This window comes from Leucopleurus acutus (genome assembly GCF_964270905.1).
Source record: "Leucopleurus acutus genome assembly, chromosome: 11".
Taxonomy (NCBI): Eukaryota; Metazoa; Chordata; class Mammalia; order Artiodactyla; family Delphinidae; genus Leucopleurus; species Leucopleurus acutus.
Window position 1 is genome coordinate 35531739 of NC_139152.1, and position 15591 is coordinate 35547329.

The window sequence follows — 15591 nt, forward strand, 5'->3', positions numbered from 1 at the left end:
CTCAGTTATTCTGCTATTGATTCCCTCTAGTGTAGTTTTCATTTCAGTTATTGTATTGTTCATCTCTGTTTGTTTGTTCTTTAATTCGTCTAGGTGTTTGTTCTTTAATTCTTCTAGGTTTTTGTTAAACATTTCTTGCATCTTCTCAATCTTTGCCTCCATTCTTTTTCCGAGGTCCTGGATCATCTTCAATATCATTATTCTGAATTCTTTTTCTGCAAGGTTGCCTATCTCCACTTCATTTAGTTGTTCTTCTGGGGTTTTATCTTGTTCCTTTGTCTGGTACATAGTCCTCTGCCTTTTCATGTTGTCTATCTTTTTGTGAATGTGTTTTTTGTTCAGAGGCTGCAGGATTGTAGTTCTTCTTGCTTCTGCTGTCTGCTCTCTGGTGGATGAAGCTATCTAAGAGGCTTGTGCAAGTTTCCTGATGGGAGGGACTGGTGGTGGGTGGAGCTGGCTGTTTCTCTGGTGGGCAGAGCTCAGTAAAAGTTTAATCTGCTTGTCTGCTGATGGGTGGGGCTGGGTTCCCTCCCTGTTGGTTTGGCCTGAGGAAACCCAACACTGGAGCCTACCCAGCTCTTTGGTGGGGCTAATGGTGGACTCTGGGAGGGGTCATGCCAAGAAGTACTTCCCAGAACGTCTGCTGCCACTGTCCTTGTTCTCACGGTGAGCCACAGCCACCCCCACGCCTCTGCAGGAGACCCTCCAACAAGAGCAGGTAGGTCTTGTTCAGTCTCCTATGGGGTCACTGCTCCTTCCCCTGGGTCCCGATGCTCACACTACTTTGTGTGTGCCCTCCAAGAGTGGAGCCTCTGTTCCCCCAGTCCTGTCGAAGTCCTGCAGTCAAATCCTGCTAGCCTTCAAAGTCTGATTCTCTAGGAATTCTTCTCCCATTTCCGGACCCCCAGGTTGGGAAGCCTGACATGGGGCTCAGAGCCTTCACTCCAGTTGGTGGACTTCTGTGGTATTAAGTGTTCTCCAGTTTGTCAGTCACCCACCCAGCAGTTTTATTTTGATTGCACCCCTCTTACCAGCTCATTGTGGCTTCTCCTTTGTCTTTGGATGTGGGGTATCTCTTTTGGTGAGTTCCAGTGTCTTCCTGTCGATGATTGTTCAGCAGTTAGTTGTGATTCTGGTGCTCCCGCAAAAGAGAGTGAGTGCATGTCCTTCTACTCTTCCATCTTGAACCAATCCCCCAATCTTTTATTCTTTAAGTATTTGTTTCCCTGGCATATAGAATTCATATTGCTTTATAGTAGGTCTCATAAAATAGTAAACATTAATTCATAATTAGCAAAAGGAAAAGAAATGGTATGAATTGTTTAAATAGTTTAAGAAAATCCTAGGCAAAATAAAGTTCATGCAAAGCATGAAACAAATTATGTCGCTAGTAACTGACCAACTATTTTGAAATAATTTCCAAATAGTGCTTCAGCAAATGTTCATACATGGCATGTTTAGAGACCACCTTCTTTATTATTTTAGCCGTTTTTTAAAATTAAGATAATTGACATATATCATTGTATTAGTTTTAGGTGTACAATGATTTGATATATGTACATATTGCAAAATAACCACTACAATAAGTTTGGTTAACATCTATCACCATGCATAGTTGCAATTTTTTTTGTTATGATAGAACTTTTCAGATCTACTCTCTTAGCAACTTTCAAATATACAATACAGCATTGTTAACTGTAGTCACCATGCTGTACATTACATCCCCAGGAGTAATTTACCTTATAACTGTATATTTGTACCCTCTGACCACCTTCACCTTCAAAGTCATCTGTAAAGAACTGATTTTAACAAAGTGAACAAATTTTGCTTACAGAGACCGTTACTCTTATCAGAAAGATGTTTTCGTTTTTAAGTTAGAAAATGACATTCTGCATATGCACAAAGTAAATATGTGCAAAGAATTAAGAACAGGTAGAGCACTGAGTTGAAAGGAAAGGTAACATAAATGGTTGAACATAAAGTACGAAAATAAATCATTAGTTTTTATTTTAGTGTGTTCGAAAATTTTCCCCATCCTAAATAACATCAGTAAAAGCAACTCAAAGAATTGAAAGCAATGATATTAAGTCAGTGTAATGTAGGTTGGGCTTTCTAGTTGATAAGTGTCTCTAATAGCAACTGTGTTTTAATAAATAGGGCTAATTCCTGAGAATCAAATGATGCTCTTGAAATTTACATTATTAAATCTGTAGCAAGGTGAATAGCATCACGTCAAACCTTTGTAAACCCAAAGGAATGTGGAGTTTTCTGACACAGTATTTCCAAGATTAATTAAACAGTAAGTCATTGCATATCAAAATAAATCTGTTGAAAAAATAATAATGCATGTAAAAATACATTTTAACCTGATCATGTCACCCAAATTTTCTAAGGATAAAATTTTTGGAATAGCAAATAATTGAACATCTTTGCTTATTTAACACACACTTTTTTCATTAGATATACTATACACCACATATGTGTTCTTCCCAGCTAATTTTAATGTTATTTCCAGAAACTCTTTGAATAGAGATCACTAAGTTATTTTTGCAACATGAGTAAAGCACTCTAAAAGGTGAATTAAATCACACACACTATTTCTGTATCACTGCACTCAGATATTTTTAAACTGTTGAAAGCAAAGGAAAAGTTTGAGAAGAGAGCATAATTGTTTACTTTGTACAGGATGAGTAAGTGTAGATAATCCTCTTTCTAAATTATGTATATAATCGATCTGCTCAATGCTGAAAGCATTCAGCAGTTTCCCCCACTATATCTGGAGCTCAACACAGAAACTCTTTCATCACTTTGAACTTTTCTTTAAATGGCTCTCAATCATATTCCAAGTCCAAATCACATATTCATGTCTTTTTCCTAAATTACTATGACCAAAAAACATTACCAATATCTCGAGTGTGTGCTTGAAATGCAGTTAATGCCTTTTTAAAAATTAGGACAAAGGGCTTCCCTGGTGGCGCAGTAGTTGAGAGTCCGCCTGCCAATGCAGGGGACACGGGTTTGTGCCCCAGTCCGGGAAGATCCCACATGCCGCGGAGCGGCTGGGCCCGTGAGCCATGGCCGCTGAGCCTGCACGTCCAGGGCCTGTGCTCTGCAACGGGAGAGGCCACAACAGTGAGAGGCCCGCATACCACACACACACAAAAAAAAATTAGGACAAAATATGCAAAACTTGAATGCCTTCTTCTTCAACTGGAAACATCTGGGGACATTTATGTGGAGATAGTATTCCTCTTACTTCTTTAGAGCAATTTTGGAAATGGACTTCACAAGTGGAGATAAAACAAATTGGATTAGATTTGACTATCTCTGTGTAGTGTGACCAACTGTCCCAGTTTGCTCAGGACTAAGGGATTTCCAGAGACATGAGACTTTTAATACTAAAACTAAGAAAGTCCCAGGCAAAACAAGAGTCTGTCAACTCTTTCTCCAAGTTTCCATTCACCTTTAACATGGTTTACATCTACAAATATAGCTATGACCTCTTTTTTTCACTAATAAAATAACAATAACTGTCCAGAACCTGACAGAAAGTCTGCTGACTTTCCTGCATCCTTATCTAAACATTCAACAGAAGAGAAAAAGAATAAAGAGAGCAAAAACCCCAGGTAATCTGAAGTCATCTGAAATTCGGCCTCTGAGGAGGAAAGAAAGTATATATAAAACCAAGACTACCTCAAAAGAGAGATTTACCCTCCTGAAATTTTCCTCCTGCCCCATTTGTATTTGGAATGTTCCCCTATTCCTCAATCTGTGGCAGTATCTCCCTGTGAATGAAAGCTTAACACAAACCAACTGACTACATCTACAAACATCTCGTCTAAACTGAATTTGGCTCTCCTAGTGGGACTAAAAATCTAGGAAATGGTATGTGCATGCACTGGTCTTCTGTTTCAAGCAATCTCAGAAGCAGATTTACTTTCCATGAAGTCAGATGTCGGCTTTGTCCTTGATGAACTCTGGCTTTAAAACTCCCATGGACACAAGGTACATCACAATATCTTCTAAACAGTGATTACATTGATTTTTATGTAAAATACAGATGACAAAACTTTTCAGAGGATGGCATCATCACCAAAACTGTATTTGAGAGCTATTTGAAAATTACTCTTGTGTTCCTTGACTTCTTCTAGTCATTACTTCCAAAGCACTGATATGGGAGTTGTCACTTTACATGCTACAAAACCTGTTGCATTTATAAAATCTAATATTTTCCTTCAGTATCTCTATCCCCTCCCCAGTTTTCTTAATGAGTATCTGCTTTAACCATTTAAAATTGCCAAGCTTATCCCACACTGTTCCATATAATTGATATAATTTCCTACATATCAATCAACATCCTCCATGTCAATGTTCTCATTAGAATCCCTTCATAATGAGCATGCCACACCCATATCTAGATAATTATACATCTAGATAACTACTTCAGATTCGGGAGTTAAAAAGTCATCAGAATAAATCTGTATGTATAGCTCTGTTGTCATTTTAAAAATTCAACTCAAGTAAACAAAAGACATCTATACTCTCCAAATTTAGGAAAATCATTTTGGATCATCTCTGGTTTTTGTCTGTTACAATGTCATTTATTTTGAAAAAAGTATCACTTTAATCACTTATTTACTCATTCTTTAACTAACTAATGAGTGCCCATTTCATACCAGATACTGTGTTTAGGCAGCAGAGATCATGTATTCTTAGCACTTATAAGAATTTAAGATAAAATGTTATACGTAAGGAAAATAACAAAGTCTTAGGAACTTTAAGTCACGATGAACTTAACTGGCGAGTTCTTGTTAAAGGAAATTTATAATAGCCTATATATGTGTCCTGGTCAAGTTTTATCCACCAAGTAGGCCTGAATTCCCTACCTGTGAATAGAGATACTTCTAGCCATGAGATATGTTCCAATATCCTGGATGTGTATAAAAAGGGGACCATATAATTCATCAACTAAACCAAGATACTCCTGAGAATGAAAGAGGTACTTTTAGTAATTACTTCAAAACAGCAGGACTTAATCCAGCAATGTCCCAGACAGTAGATATATGTGTGTATATATGTATATGGGTGCCTATATACATGCATGTATATAGGACATAGAGTGCTACCACTAACACAGAACCGGTGTTCTTTACTGGCACTAGAATTCTGTTCTAACAATACTGGCACCACCATTGCTCAAAGAGATATTAACATCAGCTCAAAAGCTCTTATAACTACTGTGATCTTACACCCCAAATTTGCTAAAGCAGCTCTATTAGTAACAGGTTATCCTTTTATTGCCATAATACTTTTATAACTTAAAATATCATGTGTCCCAATTTGATTTGGCGAATGCAGTAGTAGTAAAATTAGTATCCCCTCCTTCTGTGCAGAAATAAGATAAGGTTTAAAAATTCAGATTCAAAGGGCAAAAGATCAGTTCTACTAAGATCTTCCCTGTCACTAGGGGGCAGAAGCCATTCATGTGATGAAGTAAAGATTCAAGCAATTTCTGTAAGTGGCTTGTTTCAAAGATTTTAGATTTTTTAGAAAACTGTCCAAGTAACAGAATGGGATACTTGCTATATACATCTATTTAAACTAAATTTCAAGGAAATATTTTTGGCTTAAATATAGACAATTTGCTTACATCTAAAGTTCGGGAAAACATTTTAATTAAATGTGAAAAAATATTATGTTAAACATTTTAGGAAATACAAAGGACCCGTTACGTTTACTTACAATTGACATTAGAGTTAGTACGTAGTGCTGCAAATTCTGTCCATGATGATGAACCATTTTAGCATCAGCTGTAACCATAACTTCCACATATCTTGGATACGATAAAAAACGTTTTTTCCTGGAATGTAATTGACTTCTTTCATCTTTCAATGATATATTTTTTGAAGAGTCCCCTAAAACCATTTCCTCCTTGATATTAAGATCTTCATTCATGTCGCTGTAGTTATAAAAGGGTAAAGTGGTTTTCTTTATTTGACTTTCTGGTGGGGGAAGAATACAACAATGTGGAGTCATTAAGTTGGAGGTCACTCAAAATACTGCACAGAATAGAATAACCAAAAATATTGAATACTTACACACCTGCTTCCAATATGAAATAAAAGGACAAAAAGAAATTATTTTAAAGTGTTATACCATATTATCATAAGCATTACTACTCACAGTAGTATAATGTTCACATTTTCATAGATTGCACTAACAAAACTGTATGTAAGTCTTATTTTAACAGCTATGACTATTCAAAATATATATTAACCACTGGGCAGAAAATGAAAACAAATCAAGGAGAACTTATGTTTTTTTCAGTAGGTAAATTAGGTCCTCAAGCCACTGATTGCATCTAATCTCATTACAGAGAAGTATTTTGTAGGATGAAACTTCATAAAATACAGAAAAGAAACATATTTTTTTGTTATACAGCATGTGAAGAGCACCAACAGAAAATGAACCCATATAACAACAGACGGCTTTTCAAACCCAGAAAGTCAAAGGTTGATATAAATTGTATAATACTTGATTATATGAAATACCTAATTATTTTTATTACATTTCTTTATATATAAATACAGTGTTAAAACTGCTGAAACCTTAGGGATTATTATGGCAACTACTTGAAGTCCTATGCATTTATAAAAGTCACTTCTAAATTCTTCTTTGTGCTAATGGAAAAAAATTCACAGGCAGCATGAGTGTTTGTCCTCTTTCCTTCTCTTTAAATTTATTCCTCTACTCTCTTTCTTATTTTTCTCTTATAATTGTTTAGTGAAACTATTTAGAACAGAAAAGTGGACCAAAGACATCAGGTAAGAACAAATAAAAGGTCCTGAATAGCTCGTAAGGCAAATCATCAATACCACAACAATCAAGATTTAGTTGTACTATAAGGATTAGACAAAATATATAAAACTATATTACAGAAATAATTCATTTCACTTAAAATTAGCAGCAATCCTACGGTTGTAAAAAAAGAAACAAAAGTCCTTGAACAGTGTTTCCACAGATGAACTACTTTTTCTAATTCTTAAAACCAACCTGCCTTTTAATGTTACTATGCTCTTAAGTTTTAAAATTTATCTCAGTGGGAGATTGTGGGAATCTGGCAAACTGAATATACATTCCTAAAACTTTGTCCTGCCATATTTTTCCTAGGGTGATTCAACCACCAAAATATCCATGACGAATTATTAGACCCTGGAGAAGATCCCAGATATATCTGATGAATACAAATCTCAGATATATCAGAAAGAAGCTAAATATTCATGTTTTGTTTTATTTTTTCATCCACTTCATTCATTCAAAATAAACTTTCATTGAGTACCTACTCTATGTCAGCAAACATTTAGAAACTGAGGAGCAAACAGCATCTAATAAGGCTTACACTCTCGTGGGAAGAGAAAAAACAAATGAACACATATTGAAGCACTTAAAGTTACCTCGAATTTGTTCTTAAGTAACAATTCAACCAAAAGACAAAAAAAGTGACTCAACCTTACCAAAACGGCTAAAACTTAAAAGACTGATAATACCAAGTGTTGGTACAGCCATTTTGGAAAACTATCTGGCAATTTCTAAGTTAAGTTACACATGTACCCAACGGCCCTGCAATTACACTCCTAGATACATACCTAAGAGAGGGAAAATATATGTCCACAAAACACTTGTATAAGAATGTCCATAGCATGACCAATGGAACAGAATAAAGAACCAAGAAATAAACCCTCACATATATGGTCAAATGATCTTTGACAAGGGTGCCAAGGACACTCCATGTGGAAAGAACAGGCTCCTCAACGAATGGTGTTGGAAAACTAGATATCTCCATATAAAAGAATGAAACTGGACCTTATCTTACAACATATATAAAAATTAACTCAAGGGCTTCCCTGGTGGTGCAGTGGTTGAGAGGCCACCTGCCGATGCAGGGGACACGGGTTCGTGCCCTGGTCTGGGAAGATCCCACATGCCACAGAGTGGCTGGGCCTGTGAGCCATGGCCGCTGAGCCTGCGCGTCCAGAGCCTGTGCTCTGCAACGGGAGAGGCCACAGCAGTGAGAGGCCGCATATCACAAAAAAAAAAAAAAAAAAAAAAATTAACCTAAAATGGATTAAGATCTAAAAGAAAGACGTAAAACTTTGAAACTCCTAAAAGAAAACAGAGGAAAAGCTTCATGACAGCTGGTTTGGCAATGATGATTTGGATGTGACACCAAAGCACAGGCAATAAATGCAAAAAATAGACAAATACGACTACAAACTTTAAAATGTACGTGCATTAAAGAACACAATCCACAGAGTGAAAATGCAACCTATTGAATGGGAGAAGATATTTGCAAATCATATCTGATAAGGAGTTAAGCAGGTAATATACAGAAAAAAAAATATATATATATATAAACTCTTACAACTCAATAAAAATAACCTGATTTCTTAAATGGTAAAAGGACTTGAATAGACATTTTACCAAAGAGAATATAAAAATGGACAACAAGCATATAAAAAAAGATGCTCAACATCACTTATCATTAGAGAAATGCAAATCAAAACTACAAACAGATATAATTTCACACCCATTAGGATGGCAACTATTTAAAAAAAAAACAGAAAATAAGTGTCAATGAGGATATGGAGAAATTGGAACCTTTGTAAACTGTTGGTAAGATTATAAAATGGTGCAACCGCTATGGGTAACAGTATAAAAGTACTTAAAAAATTTACGTATAGAACTACCATATGATCCAGCAATTCTACATCTCAGTATATATCCAAACAAATTAAAAACAGGGTCTTGAAGTAATAGTTGCACATCCATGTTCATTGCAGCATTATTCACAACAGCCAAAGGGTGGAAGCAACCCAAATATCTATTGATAGATAAATGTATAAATGAAATGTGGTATATGTATAAAATGGATTATTCAGCCTTAAAAAAGGAAATTATTTCATGCTCTGACATGGACGAACCTTGAGGATAGTATGCTAACTAAAAACAAGCCAGCCACAAAAATGTAAATCCTGTATGATTCCACTTACAAGGTATCTAAAATAGTCAAAATCATAGAAACAAAGTTGAATGGTTAGTTACCAGGGCCTGTCAATATCTCACTACCTGAGATAGCTCCCAAAGTCTGTCCAGCCTGAGTGCTAAGAAATCAAACATCTCACTGGCTAGTAGTAAGTTAAACAACACATTTGATGAAGCACTATGTATGAAGGAGTCAGACTGATAGTAAGTTAGAATAGGTGGTTCTTTGCAGGCTGAAATAATGAAAGAAACATAGAATTCCAAACTGGAATGAAAACACTGGATATAGTAATATAGCACAGAAAAAAGAAAGTCTCTAGAACAAAAGAATATATAAATTTTAAATTCAATTCTGAAGTAATTAATCAATTGAAAAAGGAAAAAATACCAAATATCAGGATCCTGTAAACATTAAGAAGACATTATAAACAGCTTGATGCAAAAAAATTCAGAAATGTTTTCTAGAACATTTCTGAAAAAAATACAACATCAAAACTGACCCATAAAGAATTAGAAAGCCTAGGGCTTCCCTGGTGGCGCAGTGGTTGAAAGTCCGCCTGCCGATGCGGGGGACACGGGTTCGTGCCCCGGTCTGGGAAGATCCCACATGCCGCGGAGCGGCTGGGCCCGTGAACCATGGCCGCTGAGCCTGTGCATCCGGAGCCTGTGCTCCGCAACGGGAGAGGCCACAACTGTGAGAGGCCCGCGAACCGCAAAAAAAAAAAAAAGAAAATAAAAGAATTAGAAAGCCTAACAGCCACATAACTTTAAAAAAATTGAACTCTAATCAAAATCCAGTCTCAAAGGGCTTCACCAGTAAATATGATTAAACATTTAAAGAAGAAATAGCTCTACTTTCTCAAATACTTTTCTAAGAATTAAAAAAAAAAGAGGGAGAAAGATCCCAAACATGTTTTATGAGGATTTTAAATGACGATATATCAGAATATGTTCAAGATCCGGTTTTTATTTTTAAAACAGGACTCTTTAGGACACAAAAAATACTAACCATAAAGACTATTCATTTGAGTAAGTTAAGACTTTGAATTTGTGTTTACCGCTATGGGAGTAGGAGAAGGTATCTGCAATAAATATAAAGGGCTTGAGGAGTCAAGATGGCAGTGTGGAAAGACGTAGAGTTCACATCTCCCCACAATTAGGGTGCCTGTCGGATGCTGGTAGGAGACCCCGACACCCAGGGAGACAGGAAGAACCCCCAAGCAAACCGGTAGGACGTGGGGGCACTGAGCAGGGAGGAGAAGTGGAGGCCAGACAGAACTGGTGCCCCTGAGGGATGACTGAGAGGGAGGAGGGGTTCCCATGCCTGGAGGGACCCTCAGGGGCTCGGACTGGGGGGAACAGACCCAGCATCTCCCTTGCCCAATCAGCTGGGGAAGTCTGCCCGGCTCTCGGGCCTGGTTCTACACCCTCAGAGGTCCCCTCTGGCCTGGGTTGGTCTTGGGGGCATAGACGGGAGGACAGGAGAGAACAGGAGAGGCAGGCAGGAGGGTCCCTCCAGGACCAGAGGAGCAGAAAAGGAGTGGAGGGTGTTTGCCCCACCAAATTGGGCATGGGGAGCCTGTTGAGTTCCAGGCCAGTCCCCCACCCTCCAAAGCCCCCTCCAGGCCACATGGGTCCTGAGAGCATAGGAGGGCAGCCACGGAGATCAGGAGAGGCAGATGCGAGGGATCCTCCAGGACAGGAGGAGCAGGAGAGGAGCTGAGGGCATTTTCCCCACCCACTTGAGCCCAGGAAGCCTACTGGCCTCCCTGGTGGGGTCCCCCACGCTCTGAGACCAGGGGTGGGGGGCACACCTGGGCCTCTTCTGTTCTGTTGAGCCTAAGCCCCAACCCCCACACCCCAACCCACCCCGCCATTTCCAGCCCTGTGGGTACTAAGCATATGCCCAAACCTCACCCCTGCTTAGGCCCTGCCCTCCACAGCCAAGGCCTTTTCAACTTTTTCATTTTCCTCCTCTTCCTTTTTACTATTGCGGTTCTGTTTTACCTTCCAGTTGTTGTTTCATCTATATTTTTATTTTTATATTTTTTCTAACATAGCTGGATAATTTTGCACCCCCGCATGGCTTGTGGGATCTTGATTCACGAGCTGGGGGTCGGGCAGAAGCTCCTGTAGTGGGAGCTCCAAGTCCAAACCACTGGACTACCAGAGAACCTCAGACCCCAGGGAATATTCATCAGAGTGAGGTCTCCCAGAGGTCCTCATCACAGCACGAAGGCCCAGCTCTACTCAACAGCCTACACACTCCAGGGTTCGAAGCCTCAGGCCAAACAACCATTAAGACAGGAACACAATCCCACTCATAAAAAAAAGGAAAAAATAAAATGAGACAGCAAAAAATAAGTCACACATGAAGGAGCAAGGTAAAAACCTGTAAGACAAAATAAATGAAGAAGAAATAGGCGATCTGCTGAAAAAGAATTCAGAGTAATGATAGTAAAGATGATCCAGAATCTCAGAAAAAGAATGGAGGCACAGATTGAGAAAATACAAGAAATGTTTAACAAAGATCTAGAAGAACTAAAGAACAAGCAAACAGAGATGGACAACACAATAACTGAAATGAAAAATACACCAGAAGGAATCAATAACAGAATAACTGAGGCAGAAGAACGAATAAGTGAGCGGGAAGACAAAATGGTGGAAATATCTGGCGAGGAGCAGAACAAAGAAAAAAAAGAGAAAGAATTGAAGACAATCTAAGAGACCTCTGGGACACACTAAATGCACCAACATTCAAATTATGGGGTCCCAGAAGAAGAAAAGAAGAAGAAAGGGTCTGAGAAAATATTTGGAGAGATTATAGTAGAAAACTTCCCTAACATGGGAAAGGAAATAGTCACCCAAGTGCAGGAAACACAGAGAGTCCCATACAGGATAAACCCTAGGAGAAACACACCAAAGCACATATTAATCAAACTAACAAAAATTAAATTGAAAGAAAAAATATTAAAAGCAGCAAGGGAAAAACAAAAAATAACATACAAAAGAATCCCCATAAGGTATCAGCTGATTTTTCAGCAGAAACTCTGCAGGCCAGAAGGGAATGGCAGGATATACTTAAAGTGATGAAAGGGAAAAAAATCTACAACCAAGATTGCTCTACCCGTCAAGGATCTCACTCAGATTTGATGGAGAAATCAAAAGATTTTCAGACAAGCAAGACCATCAAACCAGCTTTACAACAAATGCGGAAGAAACTTCTCTAGGAGGAAAACACAAGAGAAGAAAAAGACTCACAAAAACAAACCCAGAACAATCAAGAAAATGGAAATAGGAACATACATATTGATAATAACCTTGAACGTAAACGGATTAAATGCCCCAACCAAAAGACACAGACTGGCTGAATAGATACAAAAACAAGACCCACATATATGCTGTCTACAAGAGACCCACTTCAAAGTGAAAGGATGGAAAAAGATATTCCATGCAAATGGAAATCAAAAGAAAGCTGCAGAAGCAATACTCATATCAAATAGACTTTACAATAAAGACTGTTACAAGAGATAAGAAAGGAAACTAATAATGATCAAGGGATCAATCCAAGAAGAAGATATAACAGTTATGTGTTTATGCACCCAACATAGGAGCACCTCAATACATAAGGCAAATGCTAACAACCATGAAAGAGAAATCGACAGTAACACAATAATAGTAGGGGACTTTAACACCCCACTTTCACCAATGGGCAGATCATCCAAACATAAAATTAATAAGGAAACACAAGCTTTAAGTGACACATTAGACCAGATGAACCTAATTGCTATCTATAGGACATTCCATCCAAAAACAACAGAATACACTGTCTTCTCAAGTGCTCATGGAACATTCTCCAGGATAGATCATATCTTAGGCCACAAATCAAGCCCTGGAAAATTTAAGAAAATTAAAATCGTATCAAGCATCTTTTCTGACCACACGCTATGAGATTGGAAATTAATTAGAGGAAACACACTGTAAAAACCACAAATACACAGAGGCTAAACAGTGCGCTACTAAATAACCAAGAGATCACTGAAGAAATCAAAGAAGAAATAAAAAAATACGTAGAAACAAATGAAACAAAACCACAACGACCCAAAACCTATGGGACACAGAAAAAGCAGTTCTAAGAGGGAAGTTCATAGCAATTCAATCTCATAACAAGAAACAAGAAGAATCTCAAATAAACAATCTAAACTTACACTTAAAGCAACTAGAGAAAGAAGAACAAACAAAACAAAAGTCAGTAGAAGGAAATAAATCATAAAGATCAGAGCAGAAATAAATGAAATAGAAACGAAGAAAACAATAGCAAATATCAATAAAACTAAAAGCTGGTCCTTTGAGAAGATAAAAAAAATTGATAAACCATTAGCCAGACACATCAAGAAAAAAAGGGAGAGCAAATCAATAAAATTAGAAATGAAAAAGGAGAAATCACAACTGACACCGCAGAAATACAAAGGATTATAAGAGACTACTACAAACAACTATATGCCAATAAAACGGACAACCACGAAGAAATGGACAAATTCTTGGAAAGGTACAATTTTCCAAGACTGAATCAGGAAGAATTAGAAAATATAAACAGACCTATCAAAAGTAATGAAATTGAAACTGTAATTAAAAATATTCCAACAAACAAAAGCTCAGGACCAGATGGCTTCACAGGTGAATTCTATCAAACATTTAGAGAAGAGCTAACACTGATCCCTCTCAAACTCTTCCAAAAATTGCAGAGGGATGAACACTCCCAAATTCATTCTATGAAGCCACCATCACCCTGATACCAAAACCAGAAAAAGATATCACAAAAAAAGAAAATTGTAGACCAATATCACTGATGAACATAGACGCAAAAATCCTGAACAAAATACTAACAAAGAGAATCCAACAACATATTAAAAGGATCACATACCATGGTCAAGTGGGGTTTATCCCAGGAATGCAAGGATTCTTCAATATATGCAAATCAATCAATGTGATACACCATATCAACAAATCAAGGGAAAAAAATATATCATCTCAATAGATGCAGACAAAGCTTTTGACAAAATTCAACACCCATTTACGATAAAAACTCTCTAGAAAATGGGCACAGAGGGAACCTACCTCAACATAATAAAGGCCATATATGACAAACCCACAGCAAACATCATACTCAATGGTGAAAATCTGAAAGCATTTCCACTAAGATCAGGAACAAGACAAGGAGGTCCACTCTCCCCACTCTTATTCAACATAGTTTTGGAAGTCCTAGCCATGGCAATCAGAGAAGAAAAAGAAATAAAAGGAATACAGATTGGAAAAGAAGTAAAACTGTCACTGTTCACAGATGACATGATACTATACATGGATAAGCCTAAAAATGCCACCAGAAAAATACTAGAACTAATCAATGAATTTGATAACGTTTCAGGATACAAAATTAATGCACAGAAATCTCCGGCATTCCTATAGACGAATGATGAAAAATCAGAAAAAGAAATTAAGGAATCAATCTCATTTAACACTGCAACAAAAAGATTAAAATACCTAGGAATAAACCTACCTAAGGAAGCAAAAGACTTGTACCCAGAAAACTCTAAAACACTGATAAAAGAAATCACCAGATGATATAAACAGATGGAAAAATATACCACGTTCTTGGATTGGAAGAATCAACATTGTGAAAATGCCGATACTACCCAAAGCAATCTACAGATTCAATGCAATCCCTATCAAACTACCAACGGCATTTTTCACAGGACTAGAACAAAAAATTTTATAATTCGTAAGGAAACAAAAAAGACCCCGAATAGCCAAAGCAATTTTGATAAAGAAAAATGGAGCTGGAGGAATCAAGCCCCCCAACCTCAAACTATACTACAAAGCTATAGTAATCAAGACAATATGGTACTGGCACAAAAACAGAAATATAGATCAATCATACAGGATAGAAAGCCCAGAGATAAACCCACGCATATATGACAAAGGAGGCAAGAACATACAAAGGAGAAGAGACAGACTCTTCAATAATTGGTGCTGGGAAAACTGGACAGCTACATGTAAAAGAATGAAATTAGAACACTACCTAACACCATACACAAAAATAAACTCCAAATGGATTACAGACCTAAATGTAAGACCAGACACTATAAACCTCAGAGAAAAACAGAGGAAAAACACTCTTTGACATAAACCACAGCAAGATCTTTTTTGACCCACCTTCTAGAGTAATGGAAATAAAAACAAAAATAAACAAATGGGACCTAATTAAGCTTAAAAGCTTTTGCACAGCAAAGGAAACCATAAACAAGATTAAAAGACACTCCTCAGAATGGGAGAAAATATTTGCAAATGAAACAACGGACAAAGGATTAATCTCCAAAACATACAAACAGCTCATGAAGCTCAATATCAAAAAAACAAACAATTCAATTAAAAAATGGGTGGATGATCTAAATAGACATTTCACCAAAGAAGACATACAGATGGCCAAGAGGCACATGAAAAGATGCTCAACATCACTAATTATCAGAGAAATGCAAATCAAAACTACAA

General features: G+C 37.3%; 1 protein-coding gene across 1 annotated transcript in view; it reads right to left on the reverse strand.

Moving 5' to 3' along the window:
* ADAMTS20 (ADAM metallopeptidase with thrombospondin type 1 motif 20) overlaps positions 1 to 15591 on the reverse strand; it is a gene marked incomplete at both ends in the record, with an annotated part of 194289 nt that overhangs the window by 133748 nt on the left and 44950 nt on the right. Inside the window, one exon of the mRNA XM_082850890.1 lies at positions 5743 to 6002. Within this exon, the coding sequence (XP_082707016.1) occupies positions 5743 to 6002 (260 nt within the window). The remainder of the gene's footprint in view (positions 1 to 5742; positions 6003 to 15591) is intronic.